The sequence below is a fragment of the Myotis nattereri genome, assembly GCF_964212035.1.
Source record: "Myotis nattereri genome assembly, chromosome: 4".
Classification (NCBI taxonomy): Eukaryota; Metazoa; Chordata; class Mammalia; order Chiroptera; family Vespertilionidae; genus Myotis; species Myotis nattereri.
Window position 1 is genome coordinate 6,052,982 of NC_138079.1, and position 27,541 is coordinate 6,080,522.

At 37.3% G+C, this 27,541-nt stretch overlaps 1 protein-coding gene across 1 annotated transcript in view; it reads left to right on the forward strand.

The window, feature by feature from the left end:
* The window catches only part of NIPBL (NIPBL cohesin loading factor), a 185,189-nt gene that overhangs the window by 60,328 nt on the left and 97,320 nt on the right, over window positions 1-27,541 (forward strand). Inside the window, exons 2-7 of the mRNA XM_081089955.1 lie at window positions 5,890-5,944; window positions 16,991-17,133; window positions 18,953-19,118; window positions 21,119-21,246; window positions 23,023-23,122; window positions 23,677-23,828. Of these exons, the coding sequence (XP_080946081.1) occupies window positions 17,070-17,133; window positions 18,953-19,118; window positions 21,119-21,246; window positions 23,023-23,122; window positions 23,677-23,828 (610 nt within the window). The 5' untranslated portion in view covers window positions 5,890-5,944; window positions 16,991-17,069. The remainder of the gene's footprint in view (window positions 1-5,889; window positions 5,945-16,990; window positions 17,134-18,952; window positions 19,119-21,118; window positions 21,247-23,022; window positions 23,123-23,676; window positions 23,829-27,541) is intronic.

Genomic DNA, 27,541 nt, shown 5'->3' on the forward strand with positions numbered 1-27,541 from the left:
TTTCAGGAAGTAATAGGAGGCTTGTAAATTTAAGAGCCATAACATGCTGAAAGTAGACAGTTTGTTTTTAATATCAACTTAAAAGAACTTAATTTTTTTTTTCTTTTAATTAAATCTTTATTGTTCAGATTATTACATTTGTTCCTCTTTTTTTCCCCCATAACTCCCCTCCTCCCAGTTCCCACCCCACCCTCCGCCCTCACTCCCCACCCACTGTCCTCATCCATAGGTGCACGATTTTTGTCCAGTCTCTTCCTGCATCTCCCACACCCCTTTCCCCTCCAAGAATAGTCAGTCCATTCCCTTTCTATGTCCCTGATTCTATTATAATCAACAGTTCATTCTGTTCATCAGATTATTTATTCACTTGATTCTTAGATTCACTTGTTGATAGATGCATATTTGTTGTTCATAATTTGCATCTTTACCTTTTTCTTCCTCTTACTCTTCTTAAAGGATACCTTTCAGCATTTCATATAATCCTGGTTTGGTGGTGATGAACTCCTTTAGCTTTTCCTTATCTGTGAAGCACTTTATCTGACCTTCAATTCTGAATGATAGCTTTGCTGGATAAAGTAATCTTGGTTGTAGGTTCTTGGTATTCATCACTTTGAATATTTCTTGCCACTCCCTTCTGGCCTGCAAAGTTTCTGTTGAGAAATCAGCTGACAGTCGTATGGGTATTCCCTTGTAGGTAACTGAGTTTCTTTCTCTTGCTGTTTTTAAGATTTTCTCTTTGTCTTTTGCTCTTGGCATTTTAATTATGATGTGTCTTGGTGTGGTCCTCTTTGGATTCCTTTTGTTTGGGGTTCTCCGCACTTCTTGGACCTGTAAGTCCATTTCTTTCACCAGGTGGGGGAAGTTTTCTGTCATTATTTCTTCAAATAGGTTTTCAATATCTTGCTCTCTCTCATCTTCTGGCACCCCTATAATTCTGATGTTGGTTCGCTTGAAGCTGTCCCAGAGGCTCCTTACACTATCCTCGCATTTTTGGATTCTTTTTTCATTTTGCTTTTCCGGTTGGGTGTTTTTTGCTTCCTCGCATTTCAAATCATTGACTTGATTCTTGCGCTCCTCTGGTCTGCTGTCGGGAGTCTGTATAATATTCGTTATTTCAGTCCGTGTATGTTTAATTTCTAGGTGGTTCCCCAATATACGATCGAGGGTCTCATTAGTTTTCTTGTAGATCTCATTAAGTTTATCGGCGGCTTCTAAACAGTTCTTGAGAGACCTTAAAAGTGTGGTTCTGAACTCTATATCTTCCATTGACAATTTTGTCCTGTTTCTTTGTCTCCGCATTTTGTTATGCTTCCTTGGTGCACCCCCTAGTGGTCTTTGTGCGCAGTCTTATAAACCTTGATTGTTGTAGCTAATACCAGGGAGGGTTTGACCTCCAGGCCAAGTGGCTATGAGAATCAGCTGTTTCTGCAGTGAGAGAACTTCTGTCCTCTAGGGAGGTGCTAATCTAGCCTTTGCCTGAGGCTATCCGGCAAATGCCTCTGTGCAGGGCTTGGGCGGGGCGGGTAGCACAGGATCAACAGGGTGGGCCGGAGAGAGCAGTGATGGCGGCTCTCAGTCCTGTCCCCAGGGGCTCTGCCTCTCTGAGTCCCAGCAATGGCTGCAAACCTCGGAGAGAAAGCTGCACTCGCTCTGACCGAAGCCAGACAGTCCCGCTTCTCCCGTTTGAGTCTGGGTCCCTAAAGACTCCCCCAGATCTGGAGCTCAGAGTCTGCGACTCCCTCCGGATTGAAAACGCCAACCGCGCCCTCCGCCGCCAGCCCGCTCCGCGCACTCCGCACCTCAGAATTTGACTTCAGCACTGCACCTCCTCTGAGTGTCCGTATGCGTTTCTCTTTCCTCCTAGTTGTAGGACCTCCACTCAGCCAGCGTTCCTGTGGTTCTGGGTGATGTCCCTTCCGTTTTTTGGTTTCACTTTTGAAGTAGTTGTTCAAAGCAGCAAACTCCGGCGTTAACCTATGCCGCCATCTTGGTTCTCCAAAAGAACTTAATTTTTAATGGAATAAGCAGACTTTGGTTTCAGAAATCAATAGTGAAAATTACCCAATTCCATTCACTTCAGCACAGAAAAGATACCAACTGGATTTTATTATTTAACTTCCCTTATTCCCACATCAGCTATACAGCATTTATGTTTGATGAGAAGTTAGTGATATTATAAGTTTTTTCTTTTTTCACTTCTGTTTTGGGTTTCATTCTAGATTTTTTCCAACGATTAAAATTACCAGTGTGTGCAAAAGTTTAACTCTAATTTTTGTGCTCTTCTTAATCAGAGCATTGAAGTGGAGCCCTAGAGTTTAACTGCTAGGTCTCTGTTATATGTGGTTCCCTTTCCAGTAAAAACAACATTAGGCTGCTAATATAAGCTAAACATGTGAAGATTGTACTTTTAAGATCATCTGATTATGTTTGGTTATTGTGATGCTCCCTGGTGTCACCTTCAATATATAAACTTGCTCAGCATCCAGATTTCAAACTCTGTTCACCTAATGATTGATTCTTAAGGCCTAACTCAAGGCCTTACTACCTTCCCTAGCAGTTTTCCACTATTCTCATTTCAGTTTAACCTACAAATAATATGCTCATCATTTCTCTAGGTATTTTGGGGGAATGAAAAATTAGTGAGAAAATTTTGCCCTTAAGGTGCCAGTGAAATGATTAGACAGACTATAACTATACGTGACTGGATCCTGGCTTGTTGCATGTAATGCAGGTTTTCATTAAAGGAAAAGATTGTGAAGTACAGTAGTAGAGGAAGGTTTCAAGGAAGAGGTGGAGTTTCAAGAATGGATAGATTTGGTTTAATTATACAAAGGAAAAAGAACACAGAAATATATTGGCACAAGATCTGTGGATAGCATGTTTTGGGAACAGTGAAAAACCAATATGGCAAGAATGGGGAGTTTATGTTGGAATAAGGAAAAATATAATTGAAGAGAAACTATAAATTAAGGAAGAGATTGAACGTGAGGATAAAGACTGTAATTAAATGTGTAGGTGTTGTTTTTATTAAGGTTATTATGGAAGTAAGTTATACAAACAATTGTTTAAGGACAATTTATTGCATTCCTGTATGAAGGACAGCTGAAAGTAGAGAAGTACTGAAGTTTAAAAAAAGACTAGTTAGTTGGTAATTACAATAATCCAGGTGCTTGATGGTGAGACTTTTTGATTAGGATTAGAGCAGTAGAACAGGAAAGGAAAAATCCTATATAATAAAAGGCTAATATGCAAATCAACACAACAGCAGAACGACCAGTTGTTGTGATGCACACTGACCACCAGGGGGCAGATGCTAAACGCAGGAGCTGCCCCCTGGTGTTCAGTGTTCTCCCACAGGGGGAGCAACGCCCAGCCAGAAGCCAGAGCGCAGCAGCGGTGGCAGGAGCCTCTCTTGCCTCCACGCAACGCTGAGGATGTCTGACTGCCGGCTTAGGCCCGCTCCCTGAGCCATCAGTCAGACATCCCCCAAGGGCACCTGGACTCAGAGAGGGCATGAATTTTATGCACTGGCCCTCTAGTTGATTAATAATATAGATCAGTGATTTTTAACCAGTGTGCCACAAGAATTTTTAAAACATGCTATACTACCTGACTATTTATTCAGGGGCACTGACCTCTTTTCCCTTAGATTGTCAAATTTAAAAAATGACAACAGCCAACACAATAGCTGTCTAGCGTGAATGTATCAAAGTCATACCTGTTTTTTGTCAGATTAGCATATATACATATACATATACATATACATATATATGTGTGTGTATATATATATATATATACATTTGTGCCATAGAATTTTAGTAATTACTTTATATGTGCCATGAGATGAAAAAGATTGGAAATAACTGCTATAGATGATAACAGATGTAAAAAATATTCATAGTCTGCAAGTTTGGATTACTAATGAATGGGAACAGTGATAGAAATTTAAACGTTATAGGAGGTGATTTTCATTTTAGAAATATTATTTGAGGTGCTGATACTTCGAGGGAAATGATTATTGAATGTCAGACATATTGACACATCAGTACTGTAAGAGTTTGTAATGCCATTGAAGAGTCATGATTGGAATTGAACCCAGGACCCTTTGGTTCTAGGGCTGACATTTAACCACTAAGCCCAGCAATCTATGGAGTCCCGTGGTTTTCAAACTTCGGCATTGCATCAGAATCACCTATAGGCTTGTTAAAATGCCTGCTCGGTTGGCATGGCTCAGTGGTTGAGCATCAACCTAGGAATCAGGAGGTCACAGTTTGGTTCCCAGTCAGGACACATGCCTGGTTTGCGGGCTTGATCCCCAGTATGGGACATGCAGGAGGCAGCCGATCAATGATTTTTCTCTTATCACTGATGTTCTCTCTCTCTCTCTCTCTCCTTTCTTCTCTGAAATCAATAAAAAATATATTTAAAAATAAAGCCTGCTTCCATTTCCAGAAACCTTGGGTTAAGTGGGTGTAATAAGTTGCATTGATAGCCCCAGTTTTTTTCCCTCCCTGTATCCTTTGACCATTAGAATTAATGGGTGTGGTATAGCCAAATGCTTGAGAAGCATTTGCAGAATTGGATTTGCACTTTTGTGCCTCTACCATCTTGAAGAGACCAGTATGTCCAGCCTTGCCCACTGATTGGAGGATGCTGAGAGACTGTTGTTTTAAGCCACTAGATTGTCTACTGGATATATACCTAGGACAGTGATGGCGAACCTATGCACGCATGTCAGAGGTGACACGCGAACTCATTTTTTTGGTTGATTTTTCTTTGTTAAATGGCATTTAAATATATAAAATACATATCAAAAATGTAAATCTTTGTTTTACTATGGTTGCAAATATCAAAAAATTTCTATATGTGACACGGCACCAGAGTTAAGTTAGGGTTTTTCAAAATGCTGACATGCCGAGCTCAAAAGGTTCGCCATCACTGACCTAGGAGATAAATTGCAGGGCCATAGGGTAATCTCCTTTAGCAGATAATATCAGTTATCCAAAATGGTTGTACCAGTTTTGAATACTCTACCAACATTATGTGACAGTTCTTGTAGTTTACCGTGCTGTCATTCCAGCAGCTGAAATGGCTAGTATTTTTAATTTTAATGTAGTGGTATCTCACTGTGGTTGTAATTTGCTTTTCCCTATAGACTGATGAAGTGAAGCACCTTTTCATATGGAAAATTGAATCACTTTAATTGATCTAAGTTCTGTGAGGGCACAGGGATTGTCCTCTGTTTTGTGCACTGCTATATCTCTAGCCACAACAATGCATTGCACATTATAGGTACTCAATAAATGTTTGTTGAATAAATAGTACAAGAGCAGAACTTGAAGAATGTTTAATCAAGAATTTGCTGATAATTGATTCTGTGACCTCATTCAAGATATGTGACATCTCTAGGTCTTGGTTTTCTTGTCTGTAACATAAGAAAGTCTAACTGTTTTAGTCCTAAGATTTTTTAAATTATTATTCCTAAGATATTTTCAACTGTGATGTGTGATTATGGACATTATAAATTCCTTTCACGTGCGTCTATTATTTTGGGACCCATGCTTCCACATGCTTTTTTTCTCTTGATTCTCTATTTTTCATCTTATTAATTATGTTCTAACTTGTAGGTACTTTTTCTCCTTAAGCTTGTATCAGTCCATCATTATGTACCAGTCATGTAATCTATTACTTTGTGCTAGGTTGTGTCCTTCTTTAAGGACTTGAAATGCTACTTACTTCACCCCCATTTCTTCTCCCCCCTTTTGCCTAACTCTGGCTCATATGATTTTCCTAATGAGGCATTTTGTGACTGCATCCCCCCCACCCCCAACATAAACTTAGTTGTCATTTCTTTTTTCTCTCCCAAATTGCCCTTTTCTTTTCATTTAGAAAATAGCAAGGACTTCAGAATGTTAAGAGCGGGAAGTCTGGAATCAGACCTTGGGCAAGTTACTTAACTTTTATATGCCTCTGTTTTTATCTAAAAATGAAGATAATAGTAGTACCTGTTAATAGGATACGGTTTAAGTGAATTAAACTGTGTAAATATAAATTAAAGGAACAAAATATAAATTAATATGAAATTATGTAATTCTTTAGAACAATTTCAGGCATATATTAGGTGCTAAGCATCATCCCTTGTTATTATTGTTACTAGAGGCCTGGTACGTGAAAATTCATGCACTGGATGGGGGAGTGGGGTGGTCCTTTAGCCCGGCCTGCCCCCTCCCATAGTCCAGGAGCCCTCAGGGTTGGGAGGCGATCGCTGATCAGGGGAAGGCAACACCCTATCACACCTCTGCTGCTGCCACAACCAGCAGCGCAAGCCTCAGCCAGCCCTGGTTACCTGAGCCTCGGGCGGCCCTGGGCGGCTGGGCAGCCACCATCCAAGGCTTCCCTGCACCTCAGGCCGGCCCTGGGAAGCTGGGGGCTGAGGGAACTGGGGGTCTCCGGAGGCAGGCACACAGAGTGGCCGGGCCTTGCCATGTGCCTGCCAGCGGGGCTGAGGAAACTGGGCACCACCATCTTATGGCTGTGGGCGCTGCCATCTTTGAGGGTTGGGCAGTCAGTTAGCATATTCCCTCCTTATTGGCTGTGGGTGCCGCCATCTTTGCGATGGTGTGAGGGTCAATTAGCATATTCCCTTTTTATTAGATAGGTTCAAATTTATCATAATATATAATTATATGTTGCATGGTGATTGTTCATAATATCACTCCTGCTGGACTGTCTACACTCCATGAGAATATTGCCATGTCTGAGTGTGTGTGTGTGTGTGTGTGTGTGTGTGTGTGTGTGTGTGTTTGTTTTTAACCACTGTATACTCAACACTCTCTATCTGGTCCTATTCTAGGTGTTAGCTGCTAGGTGTATAATGGTGAATACATAAAGATTTACTTTTTTAAAAAAAAATCAGGAAATAGATAAGCAAGGAAAAGGAAATTAGTCACTTACAAATTTCATCACCCAGTGATAAGCATACTTAATATTATCAGATACTGTAAAGGATAAGCTAAACTGCTTCATCAGTTCCAGGCAATTCAATATTCTGGTTGAAATTGAAAGTGTTTAATTTCCATCTTAAGTCTAGTTTGCTTCTGTGTTTATATGTAGCTTGAGGCCCGGTGCACGAAATTCGTGCATGGGGTGGGGCGGGGCAGGGAGGGCCCTGTCAGCCCAGCCTGCACCCTCTCCAATCCGGGACCCCTCAGGGGATGTCCAACTGCGGGTTTACGCCCGCCCCCCCCGCCCCCCCCCCCCCCCCGCCAGCCTGATAACCCCAACTGCCTCTGCCTGCCAGCCTGATCACCCCCAACTGCACCACCTGCTGGCCTGGTTGCCCCACGCAGCCTGCTGCTCAGTCGTTTGGTCGTCCGTCACTAACCCCCCTGCCGGCCTGGTCGCCCCATCCAGCCAGCTGCTCAGTCGTTTGATCGCCGCTCACTAAACCTTCCTGGTCGCCCCATGCAGCCTGTTCAGTCGTTCGTTTGGTTGTTTCTGTGAGACGGTCACTTAGGCTTTTATATAGATAGATAGTTAATTGTGTTAAAACATTATTTGAGAAACCTTTCTTTTTATGTACTTCTTTTCTGCATCCCATCCAATTTTACTTTGATTTCTTAAACAATAATAAAAGTCCCCTATAACATGAAATAAAGTTTATATCCTTAATCATTTCTTTTAGGTACTTTTAAAATTAATTAGCTATTATATATTCTGGTCATAGAAAACCACGGCTTTCTGAACAAAGAAACAAAATAATGAAAACAGAATTTAAGGTTTAATTAAAGAGTTCAGGTGCTTTTGCTGTTTAATAGCATTATCTTGGAGATTTATTATAGCACACAGTCATTTGATTCTGTATTTTCATTTACCTTCTACCTCAGGCTGTAGTAGTTGCTGTTACATTTTCTCTTTAATAATCTTTGTTTCATAGAAAGTTTAATTTTTTGTAATTGTGATCATTGTTAATCAGAAACCCTACTTAAAACTTGAAAACCAATGTGTCCTACTACTGAAAGATGGACTGATAATGACAGAATTTAAGTAACTAATTTTTTAAATTCTATATACAGAAAGGACATGGCATTTGATGTTATGAAACCTGTATTTTATGATTAGTTCGTTGAACATGAGCTTATTAATTTAGAAAAATATACATTCTAATCTATATCACTAATTTATATACTTATATCCTATAAAATGGCATAGTGCTGGGGTTCAGTTTAAGTTATAAAAAGGTTATTATCAATAATATGAATCAGAAATCACTTTTCTCTATTCTTTTTTTTAATGTATTTCCTCAGAGAGGAAAGAAGAGGGAGAGAGAGAAAGAAACATCAATGATGAGAGAGAATCACTGATCGGCTGCCTCCTGCACACACCACACTGGGGATTGAGCCTGCAGCCTGAGCGTGTGTCCTGACCGGGAATTGAACCATGACCTCCTGGTTCACAGGTCAATGCTTAACTTTTGAGCCATGCTGACTGGACTCTTTATTACTTCTTTCCCTTTAAATTGAACTACTTAAACATGATTTTGAAATTTAGCTCCTTTGTAAGGAGCTGTTGGTTTAAATTATTGGTTTAAATTGACTTATGAAAAGTTTATCTTCCCTGAAAAGCTATCCCAATATTTTCTTTCACATTCATTAGCCATATTATTTAAGGATGATATTTGGTTCTTTTAAATTCTTTTGTGGGTTTTTAACCAATTACAGAAATAGAGCCTAAGGAAAACATAGTGTCTTAATTTATTTGGGCTGCTATAACAGAACACAGTAGATTGGTTAGCATATAAACAACAGAAATTTATTTGTCACAGTTCTGAAGGCTGGGAAGTCTAAGGTCAGGATGCCACCAGATTTAGTGCTTTGAGAATCCACTTCCTGGTTCATAGATTGACCTCTGTCTTACTGTGTCTTCACATCGTGAAAGGGGCAAGGGACTTCTCTGGAGTCTCTTTTATGCGGTCATTAATCCCATTCATGAGGGTTCCAGTCTAGTGACTAGTCACCTACTAAAGGCTCCACCTCCAGATACCATCACATTTGAGATTAGGTTTCAACATTCGAATTGGGGGAAGAGGATCGTGGAACGTTCAGTCCATAGCATATGATTATATGGTTAGCAGGAATAGATCTGAAAAAAAGAAAGTTTTAATTAATGCTGATCTTAGGATGAGACAATATTTTGCACCCAATTTAAAAAGTTCCCTTATTTCTAAAAAAACCCCACAACTTTATTATGGAAAGTTTTAAGTACGTGCAAAGTAAACAGAAGAGTATAATGAATGTTTCATGCCCATGTCCCAGCTTTAACAGTAATCAACATGCTGTTGTTTTTATTTCACTATGCCTGCACCCACTCTCCAACCACTGCTTAATTATAATCATTATACTTTTACAGTTTTTTTGGAGTTTGGTAATATTTACATATGATGAAAAAAACAAAGTTTAGCTTTACAAGTTTGGCAAATGAGTACACTTATGTAACTAGTATCACTTTATGATATAGAACATTTTCTTCACACTAGAAAGTTTCTTTAGACCCCACCACCATCATAAAAGAACAAATTGATCATTAAACTTTATCAAAATTTCAAAAGATATTAAGAAAATGAAAGGACAAGCAAAAGACTAGGATAAAATATTTGCAAAATACATATCTAATACAGAATTTTTATCTAAAGTTTATAATTCATTCTTTTAAAAGTCAACAGGAAGATTGCCAGCCTCTGGGATATCAAAGTAAAGATGTTGAGTAGACAGTTGGATAGAGAAGTCTAGTGTACAGGGGAGAAGTGAAAGTAGGGAATACAGATTTTTGAGTCATCATCACATAGGTGCTATGTTAACATCACGAGGTTGAATGAGATCAGTGTCAGAGTGAGGACAGGAAGTTGAGAAAGATCCTAAATAGGATTCAGGAGTGGCCAGTGTTGTATGAGAAAAACACTAGGAGAATATGTGGTTCTGGAATTGTTTAAACAAGAGAGGGTGATAAACTGTGTTGAATGCTAGGTCAGATCAGATGAGAACTGAGGCTTGTACATTGGCATTCAGCAAATATAGATGCCATTACTAACCATGGCAAGACATCTAGTGAAATGAGCATAAAAACACATAGAGTGTAGTTTCAAAAGAAAGTAGAATTAAAGGTAAATATAGACAACTGAAGTAATTTTGCTGTGAAAGGAAGTAGAAAAATTAAGCGATTGTTGATGGGGGATATAGCATCAGGGCGTAAAGTTTTTGATTTTGTGTGTTTGTGTGTGTGTGTGTGTGTGTGTGTGAGAGAGAGAGAGAGAGAGAGAGAGAGAGAGAGAGGGATTGATTGATTAGGTGAGTTATCAGCATGTAGATGTTTATATGCCGATTGGAATGCTCCATTAAGAGGGAAAATTGATTATGCAGGAGAGAAGAGATTTGCTGGAATGATATTTTTGGTGGATTAAAGCAGAAAAGGGATCAGTAATACAGATTATGCATAAGAGATTATGATTTTTTAAAAATATCTTCTGTGTGTACTCTTTCTCAATTGCTCTTTTAAGTACTTTAATTATAATCTTAACCTGTTGAACTGAAAGATTTCCTATACTATCTGAAACATATTGTCTTTGTTCTCCAACCTAGTGGTTTTGAAGAATTCATTGTTTCTAGGGACAGTTACATGATGAGGATCAAAAATTAATAATAGCCAGAGGTTCTTGAGAAGATTTTTAGGGCAGCCAAATTTCAAATAGCTAACAGAATCAACTGATGAGATGAGACTATTCCACATACTTTTATAATTTAATATTAACGTAGAAGTCTTGGTGTATCCAGGCTTTTCTTATATTTTATATGTATCCCCAAAGAAAGTTTGTCTGTCTATGTTTAAACAACAAAAATGACAGCCTGGCTGGAGTGGCTCAGTGATTGAGCGTCGACCTATGAATCAGGAGGTCACGGTTTGATTCCCGGTCAGGGCACGTGCCCGGGTTTGCAGGCTCAATCCCCAGTGTGGGGTGTGCAGGAGGCAGCCCATCAGTGATTCTCTCCCTTCCTCTCTGAAAGCAGTAAAAATACATATTTTTAAAAATTACAAACTCAGGATCTGTTGTTTTCTATTGGTGTTGAATAACACAATTCAGAAGAATCTGGCCAATCTTTAATAGACCAGTAAAAAAAAAAAAAGAATTTAAAAATTTTACATTAGTTGAAAGTGTGCCCTCTTGTGGACTATTCAGTAATTTTACAAAGAAGTGTTTTCCTCATATCTCAGATTCAGTTATGTATCATCAAATATGTTATTTATGGTCAGAATTTAAGTCTGTATATAAATGTTATAGTTCTTTAACATCTAACCCTCACTTAGAAAGAAAGAAAATTTTCACTGATTTTGCATTTCTAATACCATTGCATAGGAAATGGTCTCATGGTATAAGATATAGTCTCAACCTTTATTAGGGGTTGGAGATGGGCTGTTTCTTCTCTAGTGGAAAAGAAGGTGAGAAAATATTTTGTGTGGGAGATGTAATAGGAACCCAAATAATTCATAGCAGCACTTGGAAATATCCTGAATGACCTCTCCGTAGAAAAGATTTTAATTTAAATCTAATTCCAAGGCTCAGGATTATTTTTTCCTGATGCAGCTTGTATTTTTGTATATTTTGTTATGATTAGACATCATATAATCACTCTGTAGGCTTTTGCAAATCAATTTAACTAGTAATCAGCTGGGACCTTTTTAAGTAATGGGAACTTTTGTTAAAGTTGGTTTGTATAAAAATGTATGAAATATTTACTAAGAACAAAGAAGAAAACTGATTATCCTATAAAATAAAAGCTTAATATGTAAATTGACTGAACGGCAGAATGACAGTGGAATGACCAGTCACTATGACTGACAACCATACTTATTGCATTTTTTAAATCAAGAATTGTTTTTTCCCTTCCTCCCTCACTTCCAGTTTTGAGTTGACATTTGAGTATTCAGATGCATCATGTCACTATAAAAAGCACAATCTTGTGTTTAGGTTTATTATTAATCTTGTGTTTAGGTTTATTATTAATCTTGAATTAATTCATATGTGGTAACTAATTATGTAAATCATTTTTAATATAAAAATTCCAGCCTTGGGTTGGGTCTGCTTTATGTTACCTGGGATTTAGGAAAACAGAATAAAGTTGGGGAGCCCACAATAGAACTCTCTTCGATATGTTTTTTTATGTGTGCCTATCCTCCCAATTAAATAATTAAACATGGTCACTTGTTACTTAACTGCTTGACTATGACAGTTTATATGTACAACAGCGAGTCACGTGTGGCAACAAGGTGTTTTTCATGCTGTTCTGTACATAATTTTCTCACAACAACCCCCACCCCCATCAATTACTAAGCACAAATTGAAACTTTCTTATTCGCCTTACTTAGAAAAAATTCGTTGTGTTTTTGTGACCTCTATCAGGCTTTACATTCTGATTTCTTTCTGTTTGCTTTTTTTTTTTTTGCTAAATATGTAATTTTTAAAATATTTTTTTAGTGATGCTTAAAGAGTCAAATTAATAACTTCCAACACTAAAGTCCACAGTGAAACAAAAGGACAAATATTGGATAGCCAAGGATTCTTTTCTGCCGGGAGCTGGTCCATCCTTGCTGTTTCAAGGGACCTGGCATATATGGCATACGGTTCTTAATATGTTTGCTCACCTTCTTGGCACTATGTGTTTTAACCAAGGTCGCCTCTCTGAGAAAGGTTGTTTCCCCAAGTAGGGATTTTCCCCTGAAGTTAGGGAGGGAATAAAATCCCTTAACTAAGTGCCAGGCAGGTAATTAATCACTTTAACTACGAATAATCATGCTTAAGCTACATAATCTTTACTCCCTGGAATGGAGATAAGAAACGCCCTAACCTTTGGAATAGAGATTGATAGGATTGGAATCAACTGGTATAAATACAGATGTAACAAGACAGCAAGAGACAGAGAGAGAGACAGAACCTAGGCACAGAACCTACACAGAACGTTCTCTAGAGACAGAAGAACTTCGCTGGAGAGAACATGGCAAAAGATCCTGGACAGAAACTGGCCTCAGAACCTAGAGACAGAACCTAGCGAGAGAACATAGCAAAAGATCCTGGACTGAACCTGACTGCGGAAATTGGCAAGAGAACCTGACTAGAACCTGGTGACTGAGCCTGGCTGGAGAACCTGGACAGAGCCTGGCTGGAGAACCTAGCGAAGGAACATGGCTACAGAACCTGGCTGGAGAACCTGGAGAACCTGGCTGGAGAACCTAGCAAGAGACCATGGACGCAGAACCTGGCTGGAGATCCTAACCAGAACTTCGCTGGAGAACCAAACCAGAACTTGGCTAGAGATCCCGGCTATGATGATCACCCGAATGCTGTCTCCGTGTCATTCCTTCTTCGCCGACTCCGTCCACACCTTTGGGGACCCCTGGACCCGCTGGGGTTGGACCCCGGCATATGGCGCCCGAACAGGGACCCCTAGGTAAGCGCCCTGCACTCGGGACGGATAGGGCTCCACCGTAGGAAGAGGGTGGATAGTCTTCGCCGACTCCGTCCACACCTTTGGGGACCCCTGGACCTGCTGGGGTTGGACCCCGGCACTTTTCTATACTATTTCCTTTGCCATTTCTTTTCAGTGGGCTTCTACTAGCAAATTTTGTATCAGTCATTCACCAAAGGAAAGCAGTGTTTTTTCCTTGGCCAGCTACTAGGGAAAAAATCCTATATAATAAAAGAAACATGTAAATTGACCATCCCTTCGCTATGCTCACCAGCCAATCAGGAGTGAGTAGACAAATTAACCCAACAAAGATGTCAGGTGAATTTGCATACACAGGCACTGGGCAGAGAGCAGAGCGGAAGAGTGTCTAGGAAATTAAAGGGAAGATATCCTAAAACTTCCAGGAAATCTCCACCAATGAAGCAAAGGGGGAAAAAAGCCTCTATTATTCTGTGAGGAACAAACCAAACTGGATTGGGGATCTCAGACAGTTCGCTCATATGATTGCAAAGACGGACAGAAACTCCCGGATTGGAGAGGGCTCCCCTGAGGGCTCCCAGATTGGAGAGGGTGCAGGTCAGGCTGAGGGACCCACCCCAAGTGCATGAATCTTCATGCACCAGGCCCCTAGTGTGTTTATAAAGGTCATTAAATTACAAAGGGAAAAAAGAAATGATTACCAAAAGGACTGGGTGGTTCTGTGGATGCTTACTTTGTAACTCTGTTAAGCAACACATAGATGTTTTGTGAGCTTTTGTCAGTTTATCTTATCTACACTAATAAAAGAGAAAAATGGTGATTGGCATACGGCGATACTGTTTTCATTGGCTAATCAGGGCTATATGCAAATTAACTGCCAACTAAGATTGGCAGTTAACTACCAACAAGATGGCGGCTAATTTGCATATGTAGGCACAATGCAGGGAGGCGAAAGGGAAAGCAGGAAGAAGCCCCCTGCCACTGACAGTGATCGGAAACCCAGGGGGTGGGGGGCAGGGCAAAGGCGGCCCCAGGGCCGCCTTTGCCCTGCCCCCCAGCCATGATCGGAGAATCAGGCGCCTTTGCCACCCTGGCCAGTGATAGCAGGAAGTAGGGGTGGAGCCAGCGATGGGAGCTGGGCACGGTCGAAGCTGGCAGTCCCAGGAGCTAGGGGTCCCTTGCCTGGGCCTAAAGCGAAGCCCACGATCGCGGCGCCCCCCGCTGCCACTGCAGGTCCCCGCTGCCTGGGCCAGACGCCTAGGCCAGAGGCGTTAGGCCTGGGCAAGGGCGGAGCCTGCAACCGCGGGGAGCTGGGGGTCCCCTGCCCAGGCCTGACACCTCTGCCGGAGGCCTCAGACCTGGTCAAGGGGCCGATCCGGTGATTGGTGATCTGAGGGTGATGAGGGTCAACTCCTCTGGCCGAGGCATCAGGCCTGGGTGGGGGGCGGAGCCGGGGATTGGGGGGATATGAGGGTCCCCTTGCCCAGGCCTGAAGCCTGGGTCAGAGGCGTCAGGCTTGGGCGGGGGGTGGAGCAAGCGATCAGAGGGAGATGGGGGTCCCCTGCCCAGGCATGATTCCTGGGCCAGAGGCCTCAGGCCTGGGCGGGGGCCAGAGCCAGTGATCGGGGGGAGATGGGGGTCCCCTGTCCAAGCCTGACACCTCTGGCGGAGGCGTCAGGCCTGGGCAAGGGGCCGATCAGGCGATCGGAGGGTGATGGGGGTCAACGCCTGTGGGCTCCCAGTATGTGAGAGGGGGCAGGCTGGACTGAGGGACACTCCCCACCCCCCCCCCACCACCCAGTGCACGAATTTCGTGCACCGGGCCCCTAGTATTTATAATAAAAGTGTTTGAGGATAAAGAAAATTCTTAATTTTAACTACCTGTATACCTCTACTTAAAAAAAGAAAAACTTACTTGCAAAGTAAGATGTAAGAGTAAAAGTAGTTAGTAGAGTTATTTCACTATTCTGAAGTTGACAACCCCCTAAAAAAGGGAAATCTTTAAACTGAAAATTACTATTCAGCTTTCCAGTTTAGCACTATGTCTTAGTTGATGTGGAGTATTCCTCTATTTGCTTATAAGTTTAATGTATCCAATTAAGGAATATCTTTGATAAATGTGCACTTATTAAAATGTCTTATATACTTCAAAAAGAAAGTTTTCACACAAATATTGTTAAAGGAAAGATAAACGTTCCAAAAACCACATGTTGAAATTACGATGAGAAAAATTGGGGGTCATTGAACAGAATAATGGAAAGGTGTTCAGGAATTTTATAAAATGTCTATACACACACATAGTAATATTATAATAACAATATTTGTCAACTAAGTCATTGAATAAGAATATTAAAATGTTAACAACATGTCTTTCTTTGTCCTGCCTGTGTTTATATATATATATTTTTTAAATATATTTTATTGATTTTTCACAGAGAAGAAGGGAGAGGGACAGAGAGTTAGTAACATCGATGAGAGAGAAACATCGACCAGCTGCCTCCTGCACACCCCCCACGGGGTATGTGCCTGCAACCATGGTACATGCCCTTGACCAGAATCGAACCGGGGACCCCCCCAGTTCGCAGACCGACGCTCTATCCACTGAGCCAAATCAGTCCCCCCAGTCCGCAGGCCAACGCTCTATCCACTGAGCCAAACCAGTCAGGGCACTGTGTTTATATATTATGTGATTGATTGATTGATTGATTGATAAGAAGCATGCAGTGATAGGAAGATAAGTACATGAGCATTAGGTAATTATACAAGAATGAAACAGACATGTTTCAACAAAATATCACAAAGGAATATATAATTATTTATAAAGAATGCTGGGCAATAAATGTAAATTCGGAATAGCTTGAGGTAGAATGGCTTTTGTCTGAATTTGTATGGGGTTTCATGAAATAGTGGGAACTTGCCATGGATCTTAAAGGATTATAAGAATTGGACTCAAGTATAAATGGACTATCTAGGTAGGGAGATATATTATCAAGTAAATAACAATGAGGAAACACAAGGTGGATTCAAGATAATTTTATCAGCTTGATTGGAAAGGATGGTTTATGAAGGAAAATAGTGATAAACATAGCTAGTAAGGTGAGTTGAAGCTAGATTTTAATGTTAATAATGTGCAAAGGAATTATAGCGCTTGTCAAAATTTAGTATCCTTGTCTAGTAATACAGTCTGCTGGTAACAGAGACTCTTGAGACAGATTGCTTGCGTTCTAATCTTTGCTCCACAAATTAGTTTAAATTCCCTGTAAATTTTCTCAGTAAAATGCAGAAAATAATAGTGCCCACCTTATTTGTTTGTTGGGAGGATTAAATAAGTTAATATATGCAAAGCACTTTGCAGTGCCTAACATAGTACATGAACTATGGCTGTGGTTACATAGATTGAACAAACAAGAAAAGCAGAGAAATTTATATTTTATAAGCATTTCCCTAATAGTAATATATTTGGCATATTACAAATAATTGTATCCTTTTCATTTTAGTGTTTGGGAAATGGGAAGTAATGACAGCTGGCACCTGAACTAAGTGTTTTTATCGGCAACACCATTCCAGAACTTCAGGATGAATGGGGATATGCCCCATGTCCCCATCACTACTCTTGCGGGGATTGCAAGTCTCACAGACCGTAAGTTTGGTTAAATTATCTAATTTATATTCTGTTCTGTGTTAACAATGATTTTTAGAGGGACTACACCAAAAATTATTTGTAACAAAAGAATTTTTTTTGAGGTTTTAGATTTTGAATGATAAACATCATTATTTCCTTTGATTTGTTGGCATACATATGAAAGTAACAAAACTAGTGTAGTCAGCTGCTAGTAGGTAAGATCTTACTTTGTGTTTCATCCTAAGGACCCATTAGGAAGTGGTACTATGTGCTTCTTTGGTGAGACCAAGCATTAAGAAAAATAAAAAATGAAGCATTGGTTTGCATATAAGAACTGATACAGACTTTTTAAAAAGCACTTAGAGAAATGGTAACTAAAACTGCCCTTCAAAGAAAATTGGATAGCCCAACAACCTAGTTTTTAGTGATGGTTATTTTGGGTATCATGCTCAGTATCCATCTGTTGGAGTTTGTCATAGATATCAACTGACTATTTTACTCTGAACAGTTAAATTTAAAAGAACATTGTCATTCTTTTGAGATTTACATAGTGTAACATTTTTTAGGGACTTTTTTGGTGGGCAACTCTAATTCTCTGTCCCTGGGTAATGGTGCAAAAAGCTACCCACAATATTAGTCCCTATGCCATCTTACCTGAATAAATGAAGAGAAAAAAATTATATGAGAAGGAAGGATAGAAGGTGAGAAGTTGACATACTTTTCTTTGTGTAACTTTATGCAAGGTTTAGGGCTTTATAATAAAGGAGCTAAGAGAAAATTACTTCAAGAAATGTTTTTATCTGTGTTCAGTATTCCCCAAATAATATTTTTCTGTTAATTTCCAGCTGGATTTAGCAGGGGTAAGAGAGAGAACAGAGTACAGCTTTGAGGTTAGGAAAGTAGCAGGCTAGTTGATGAGGTCTGAAGTAACAAGTAGTAGGTGGGTTTAGGATAACTCAGCTAAGAAAACTTTTAAAACGGTTTAGTTTATAACTTTGTTATAGGTAAGGCATAAACTCATACAGTCTGCTTGAGTGCAGAATCAAACATACTACCAAGGATTTCTTTTTGTTTGTCCTCCCCATTATCTCAGCAAGACATAATTTGTTTCCTGGGTTTTTATTAATAAAAATCTTGTTAGTACCGATTGGACCTGAGCAGCATGATTGCTATACTATGTAGGTGCTTAGAAATTAAGCCAAAAACAAAGTACTGTAAACCATCGATGTTCTTTTGTTTGCTGTTTAGAATAGAGTGAAGAGAGGAGAGAACTATTTAGGAATTTATAACTTAAAGCAAAAAACCTTAGATATTCTTCTACCTCCAGAGTCCTGTTCTATGAATGTTCTGCTAAAGTGAACATTTATGTTTGTATTTACTTAAGCAGTTAAAAAGCATGTTACTTGTCTATCTGGTGAAGAGTAAGGTTTTGTTGTTTGGTTTCTTTATGTGAGAGTACTAGTGATTCTGATAAATCTTATAAGGCAAAAATAAATGAGATTCTCAGTTTTTTGACGTTATTTAGTTTTAACCTTACCTTATTTATTTAGTAAGTTAATAAAAATTTAAGGTAGGAAAAATCAATGCAAATATAAAGGAGCTAAGTTTTATTCTCAGTGAGTAGTATAATTTATATTTTCCCAAGTGATGTTTTAGGAGTTATGTAGAGTTAATTGGGGTTTGCTGAGGGAAAGGAGGCATGTCTTTTAATAATAATCACATTGAAAAAAATGTCATGTTGATATTTATAACATTTTTAATTCCAAAATATATATAAGCACTAAAATGACTTATTTCAGTAACTCAATTTCTAATAATCTGATTTTATTCCAAATAGTCCTGAACCAGCTGCCTCTTCCATCCCCTTTACCTGCTACAACTACAAAGAGCCTTCTTTTTAATGCACGAATAGCAGAAGAGGTGAATTGTCTTTTGGCCTGTAGGGATGATAATTTGGTTTCACAGCTTGTCCATACCCTCAACCAGGTATCAACAGATCACATGTAAGTACAATCTAAAATAAAGTGAAAAGTTTTGTTCTTAATAAGAGAATCAGTAATCCTGGTTTTGGCTTTTTATTTAAAAAAAAAATAGATATATAGTTTATTGTTAAAATATAAAATATCCAAGTGAGAATATAGCCTCTGTGATGAGATATTAATGAGATTTAAGTAGGCCATAGTTACTTTGAGACAGTAGTTATGACCCATTTACTTCTATAAAGATCTTTTCAATACTTTGTAATAATCTTGAGATATCAATCAAGATGGATCTGTGCAGAAGTCTAAAGTTGCTCTTGAAGGTATCTCCCTTTTTCTTGTTATTGTTAGAGTGGTTAGAATTCCCAATTACTAGGGACAGTACTGCTAGCTTTATTTGGAGTAGGCTTACATGTTTTTCATGGGAAGTATAAGAAGAACTCAAGACTAACTCCATGGAAGGCTACTACAGAATTAGGGACTAATTTTCCCAAGGATTATTGTACAATCTGAAAAAGGTGTGTGTTTTTACACAATAGACTATTAAAAATGATATAAACTTAAAATCTATACTTATATAGGCAATTTTGCACATAAGAATACTTGTTAAATTTTCCTTTTTATTGCAAAAGCAGTACGTACTTATATCTTAACAACGCAAAAGTGTATAAAAAGTTAAACCTCATCCTTATCCCACTGCACAGTGATACTCATATCTTTCCATCCTTTAATTTTTTTTATTTTTATTTTTAGATTTAAAGATTCATTATTTAGAGAAATGAGGATAAAGCACACAATAGTGGAAAGGTCTCTGCCATTACTAGTAGATGCAGTACATACTTAGGGCCAGTTTAAAACTGATAGCGATGAGGTGAAATACTAAATGTGAATTTGGCACTCAAGAAATTTAGCAATGTCTAAATACTACATCATTTGATATACCTGTACATACTAAACATTTTTCACCAAATAATTTAAGAGATAAAGGGAAACAGTATAAACATAGTTATAATTTATTTTATGGAAAGCTACTTTAAGATTGCCCTTAGAAATTTGTTGAATCTAATCATTGGACACCATCTTTGTAAATCTTTTTTGTTAGATTTAATGAGTGGAACAGTGACATGCAGAATGTAAAATTTAAAATACTAAGTGTATTTATCTTACATAGTTATGAATTTAATTTGTTACTCACTTTCAGGTTTATTGAAAATTGTGAATATGGTTAATCACTTGCTTTGGGGTTTTTTCTTTCTCATGACTCTGAGAAAACAATATAAGATGAAAAAATTACATAATCTCTGGGTCTTGTCTTAATTAATGTAGCAATAGTATTTAATTCAGAAGACATTCTCAAAATGACTGATTCATATTCAGATGTTATGGAGAAAATCTATTCCAACCCCAAATTCCAACTTCTGTACATAATTGTCACTTCTATACCTTATTTTTATTTTGAATAGTTTATTTACTTATTTTATGTTTTCATTGATATCTTAGAGAGGAAGGGAGGGAGAGAGAAACACCAATCGATTGCTCTCCCCCCTATGCACCCTGATTCGGGACCGAACGTGCAACCTGGGCATGTGCCCTGGCTGGGAATCAAACCAGCAACCTTTTGGTTCAAGGGATTACGCTTAACCAACAGCCTCTTCGGCCAGGGCTATTTTGAATAGTTTAGAATAGACTGTTCTCTGCTTTGAAAGTGATGTGAAAATCCTTAAACTCACAGTTTCATAAAGTATGTTTTGGGCTTTTTTTTTTTTTTTTTTCCTGTTTAAAATGGAAGGAAAAAAATGTCCTAAAGAACCCTCCTTTGTCATTTTTTATCATTCTGTTTCTTTCAGGAATAGCATCTTCAAAAATCCATCAAATTGTTAGACATACTTGTGTGATTTGTTTTTCTTGATTTTTGTCTCAGTCTTTTCTGAATTTCATTCGTGAATTGCTGTCTAACTAATGTAGAATAGGAAATTCTTAACCAATCCTGTTTTAATTTTTGGTATTTATTTTTTCAATGCTAGAGAGTTAAAAGATAATCTTGGCAGTGATGATCCAGAAGGCGACATACCAGTCTTGTTGCAGGCCGTCCTGGCAAGGAGTCCTAACGTTTTCAGGGAGAAAAGTATGCAGAACAAATATGTACAAAGTGGTGAGGTTCATAATAATTGAATTTTTGAGTATTTTTTTTATGGATCCATATCAGAACTTGTTTAACATGTAATGCTTAAATTGAAGTGTCTCCTTTAACAAGCTAGCCTGTTACCTGTGAATGCTGTATTTATACCTTGAATCCAGCCAAGAAGCTAAATGGATGTTAATATTATTACAGTTTAATATACAACTAAATTTCTTGAAAATTAGACCACGTTTAAAATGTACTTTGTTAGATAATTTCAGAATGGATTAGTTTACTCAATCTAAGAGCTTTAGGAATTTGTTTTAGAAAATTGTATACTTGGTATGAAAGAAGTCTTTTCATTAATCAAACAATAAAAATATTTGCAGAGCTTTTCAACATGCAGTACATGTATAAATAATTATACCAGGTATTAGTTTCATTGTTGATGGTGATTACATTTATGGCTATGTAGTATTTGGTTTTATATTTCCGTTTCTTAGCAATGAAAAAATGGGTTTATGACAAGTTATTATTAAGGAAAAACCTATTTATAATAAACATTATAAATGTCATAAAAATATTATGTCCAACAGAGGTACAATTTTTATGTAGTCTAGGTGCACTTTGAGTTAGGAGCATTGTTCCAGTCTGAAGCTTATTGAATTTGTCAAGCCCAAATACTTGCATGGCTCTTGAGACTAAAATAGTCAGAAGGCAATAGTTTAGACAACTCAAGAAGATTTAACCTACTTAATTGGTTAATCATATTCACGAATATTGCCAGATTTATTATTAAGCTATGGGACATATGATTTAGTATTGGATTTGAATTGGAAGAGAAAGCTCAAAAGTTGGAATTTAGCCTATAAACAAAGGAAAACACTTTAGTATTACTGGTAGACTTTGAGGTGATTTTGAGCCCTCATTTCACTCAACGACTGTCTTAGGCTAGAATCCCTTCTGTGGTATTCCTGGCAAATGAACACATAGCTTCTGTTTCAGTGTTTCTGGTGAAAGGCACTTTTCACGTCAAAAGCAGGAAATGAAATTGGGGAATATAATGTGATGTTCGAAGCTTCCAAAAAGATAGGGTATGCATATCATAAGAAAGTTCAGGGTTAATGATAGATTTTATCTTTGATTATCAAATGTCTAAATAAGGAGTTTTTCTTATCTCCTATATAACAAAGTGACATTTGTGTAACAATTGAAGGAACAGTGTCTAGCTTGAAAAAAAATTTGAGAATCTGAAAGCTACCCCTACATTTTCTCTCATTAATCAAATATTTATTTAATCCTTAGTATGTGGCAAAGACCTATTGTAGAAGAAAGTGTGTAGTATTTGATCAGGGGTTAGGGTGACTCTTTTTTCTTTTCTTTTTTTAAATTTCATATCATTACTTTTTTTTGTTTGTTAGTTTTTATTGATTTCAGAGAGAAAGGGAGAGGGAGAGAGAGATATAAACATCAATGATGAGAGAGAATCATTGATTGGCTGCCTCATGCACGCCTCACATTGAGGATTAAGCCCACAACCCAAGTATGTGCCCTTGCCTGGAATTGAACCTGGGACCTTGCAGTCCATAGGCCGGCGCTCTGTCCGCCAAACCAAACTGGCTAGTTCTTTTCAAATTCTAAGGCTAAATGATGGGACTTTAAGCAAGTAAAAATTTTTTAATTTAATCTGTTCTTAGATTAATTATATAGTAAAAGTTTGTGTTTTTGAAAGAACAACTGATTTAAATCATTTAAAGGCTATTTCTAGAAGAAAATAATATGTTTACCATCTTTGTGTATGTTGTTTAGGAATGATGATGTCTCAATATAAACTTTCTCAGAATTCCATGCACAGTAGTCCTGCATCTTCCAATTATCAACAAACCACTATCTCACATAGCCCCTCCAGGTAATTTATATAATGTTTTCTATGTTGAATATGCTTGTGAATATACAGTGTATACATACATTTAGGTGATGGTGAATTGTATATAGTTAAGAAATTAAAATGCTTAGTCTTAAATATTAACCTATATGAACATTTGCCTTATAATGTTATATGTGGAAATGCAGTAATATACTGATTGAAGTGGCTATCATTTTAGAAACATGATTTCATTCAGACAAAATAATGTGTTAAAGTAACCAATGTGTTTTAGATAAATAAGAAAATTTATAGAGTTGAACTTGGGCAGCATGGCTTTATATACCTTAAACAGATGGATATTTTTATGCAAGCAATAAAAATGAATTATCTCAATTTTTTCAAACTATTTATTGTAACTCCTGGATTATGATTTGTGAATGATTTTTGTATATCTGACTATTTTTCAAATTTTTTCTGTTTGCATAGGTTGTATTTTAGACAAATTAGAGTTTGGAAAATTATATGACAGTGAAATTTCAAGGAATAGCATGTTTATTTTATTTCCTTATATTGTTTATTTGGATTTTGGGTTTTAGCCGGTTTGTGCCACCACAGACAAGCTCTGGGAACAGATTTATGCCACAACAAAATAGCCCAGTGCCTAGTCCATATGCCCCACAAAGCCCTGCAGGATACATGCCATATTCCCATCCTTCAAGTTACACAACACATCCACAGATGCAGCAAGGTAAGAAAGTCAATTGTTTATTTAAAGAGAATATCTGTTATTTCAAGCAAATTCATTTCTTTTGTAATTTTTAAAACACAAACTAAACTATACTGTATACTTATTTATCAATAAATATTTTTGTTAAGATATGGCTTACATTATTTTTTAAAAATGTGTTACATTTATCATTTGGAAATTCATTTGGAAGATAAAAGGATCGGTGTCATTTTGACTCTCTGGGTTAGGTTTTTAATACATCTGAGTATATCTAGTTGTGAAATTAGGAACTGCTTTTTAATTGGCCTTTTTACATGGCACTAAGCCAACGAAAATTTACATTTTAATTGGTAAAGTATATATAGTGTGAAAGTTTTACTATAAAGTAGATACAATACAAAAAGAGGAAAATTAATAATCTTAGGTGCAAAAACTTCTGGGATTAGATTACTAGTTCTCTGTTGAAGGTAAATGTTGATAATATGATTTCTTTTTTTTAAGATTATATTGCATTAGTATGTATGAAATGGCTACTAATTGATTTCTAATTAGTACACATTTATTTGTACTTTTTTGGAGAAATTTTTTAAAGTGCAAAGATAAAACAGACATCTATGATTTCGTCCCCCATAATTAACAGCAAATTTTTAATATTTGCACTCATTAGTTCTATGTATATTCTTATTTTTTATTATGTATGAGGTCAAAATTTTCTTCATTTATTAACTCTCTATAAGCTTTAATCTTAGTCATCTATCAAAACAGCCAACTTCTGATTTTCCAAAGTCATGTAATGAAATACTAGGTTGAAACTATTTTATACACCAACTCAAGGAAAAATTAGTAGGCAAATCAAACATTTGGAATAGATACCTTCAAATTTACAGAATTTAGTGTGAGTGCTGAACATAAGTATGTATCTATGTATATATGTAGGCTCTTGATACTTTTGAAGTAGTATATTCTCGCACATGTAGGTATGAAGGACATTTTAAGTGTCATTAATAGGACACATTTGTTGCCCATGGAAATGTCCACATATACATAAGTATGTGTAGGAAGGAACATTGTTTTTTTACTCTGAATACTGGGTTTTTTTTTAGCAAAATGAAACCAACTTTTTTAGAAGAATAAGTTCAAATCACAAAATTGAGAGAGTAATATAGTTTAAGGGCCTGTTCAGTAATGTATTGTTTCTTGGAAATTCTCAGACACTTGAGTAACTAAAAATGGAATTCAGAGATTAGGCCCACTCAGATATTAAAATTATCATAAAGTAGAGGCCCGATGCATGAAATTCATGCAAGCGGCTCGGCCCTCTCAGCCCTGGCATTGTCCGGAAAGTCATCCATATGGAGCCGTCCAGTCTAATTAGAATATTACGCTTTTATTATTATAGATAGGAAAATTTATTGTGGTAAGGAACAAATGGATAGATAAATGGAACAGGAAAGACTTCAGAATGAGGCAAATATATAAGTGAGTTTAGGGTATGTGCAAGTTAGCATTTAAAACACTTTTTCAATTTTACATTATAAAAAATTTAACGCTGCAGAAAAGTTGAAAGATGAGCACAATGAACCCCCTCAAAAACAGGTATTATGAATTTTTGCCCTTAAATACATCTAAAAAGAACTATATAAACACGAACTGTAATCATTTACCCTAAAATTATTAAGAACAGTTCTATTGTATCATCTAGTCTGCATTCAATTTTCATGACAATTTTCATTTCTACATGATAATTTTTTTGTCATTCATAACCTTTATCTTCTTTCCCCCTCCCCTAAATCACCTAAGGATATTTTTATTGAATTTTTTTTCTATTTTTATTTTTTTGAGAGAGAGGAGGGGGGGAGGGAGAAAAAGAGAAGTGTTGATGTGAAAGAGAAAAATTGATCAGTTCCTCCTGTATGCTCCCCAACTGGGGATCAAAAGTCTAAGAAAGTAAAGAGTTATGCCATCTTCCTTGATGGAAGAACTCAATAGGGTAATATTGGAATTTTTTTTGACACCTATAAATTTAATACCATACTAATAAAAATTCTAAGCAGGGTTTTTATGCAATCTGAGCTGCCTCTAAAAATTTATTTGAAAGAATAAAAATTCAAGAATAGGTAAGATAATTTTGTCATGGAATGAGATATAGCTTGATCTAGTAGAAATCAAGATTTATTGTAATATTGGTCAAGGCATGGAAGAGCAGAACATCTCAAAGTGCAATTTGATAAAGAGCTTAGGAACATACTCATGAACAAATGGAACTTAATACATATTATATTATATCTTAATGGAGAAAGAATGGTATTTTACTAAGTGATACTGAGGCAGTTATCCATATCCTATCTCACACCACACATAAAACTAAATTTTATATGAATAAAAGACCTAAGAGTGAAAAAATAAAATTGTAAAACTTTATAAATAAAATATAGGAAACTATATTTTTAAGATATATTAAGGAGGATTCTGAATGGCCAACACCTATGAGAAGATGCTTGGCTTAACTGTTAATCAAGGATGCAGATGTAAGTGACAGAGTCATTTCTGATCCACAGATAGACAGAAATTGTTGGCAAGGATATAGAGCAATAGGAACTGTCATATACTACCAGTGAACTACAAATGGACATAAGTAATTTGGAAAGCTATTTGTTAATATTTGGTAGGATTTAAAAATGGACATATCTAGCCCTGGCTGGTGTGGCTCACTTGGTTGAGCATCATCCCATGCATCTAAAGGTTGCGGGTTCCATTCTCTGTCAGAACACATGCCCAGGTTGCAGGTTTCATCCCTGGTCAGGGTGTGTACGGAAGGAAACCAATCGATGGTTCTCTCACATCGATATTTCTCTCTTCCTTCCTCTCCCTCTCCTCTCTCTCTCTTTGCCTTCTTTTCTATCTAAAATCAATAAAAACATTTTTTTAAATGGACATATCCAGCAATTTCACTTCTTGATACATTTGTAAAAAACAAAAAAGGTATATACAAGAATATACATTACAGCATTATGACAACAAAAAGCAGTCTAAGCGTCTAACATACGAATGGATAAATTGCCTGGCCGGTGTGGTTCAGTGGTTGAGTGTCAATCCATGAACCAGGAGGTCATAGTTCAATTCCCCGCCAGGGCAAGTGTCCAGGTTGCAGGCTCAATCCCTAGTAGGGGGCATGCAGGAGGCAGCCCATCAAAGATACTCTCTCATCATTGATGTTTCTGTCCTCTCCCTCTTCCTTCCTCTCTGAAATAAAAAATAAAGAATGGATAAATTATGTACATTATTCAGAATATATATAATATTTGAAAATAAATGAATTTTAAAATACATGTATAAAACTGGATAAATTTCAAAATATTGAATTTAAAAGCAGGTTACAGAAGTATATGTACATATACCATTTATGTAAAGTTATAATGTGAAAAGCAATGTTAGATACTTAGAAATACATTCATAGCAAAGATGTAAAGAAATAGGTAGACTGAACTCTGAAATACGTTACTTTTAGGACGGAAGGCAAAGGGAATAGAGAAGAATATGCTGATATATGGAGACCTTCAGCCATATCTAATGTTTTTCTTCTTTTCAAAAATACATTCATGTGCCACTTAACAGTGGGGATGCTTTCTGAGAAATGCACTATCAGGCCATTTCATCATCGAGTGTCTTGACACAAACTTAGATTGTGTCGCTACTATTTTAGCTGCTTGGTCTAGCCTATTGCTCCTAGGCTA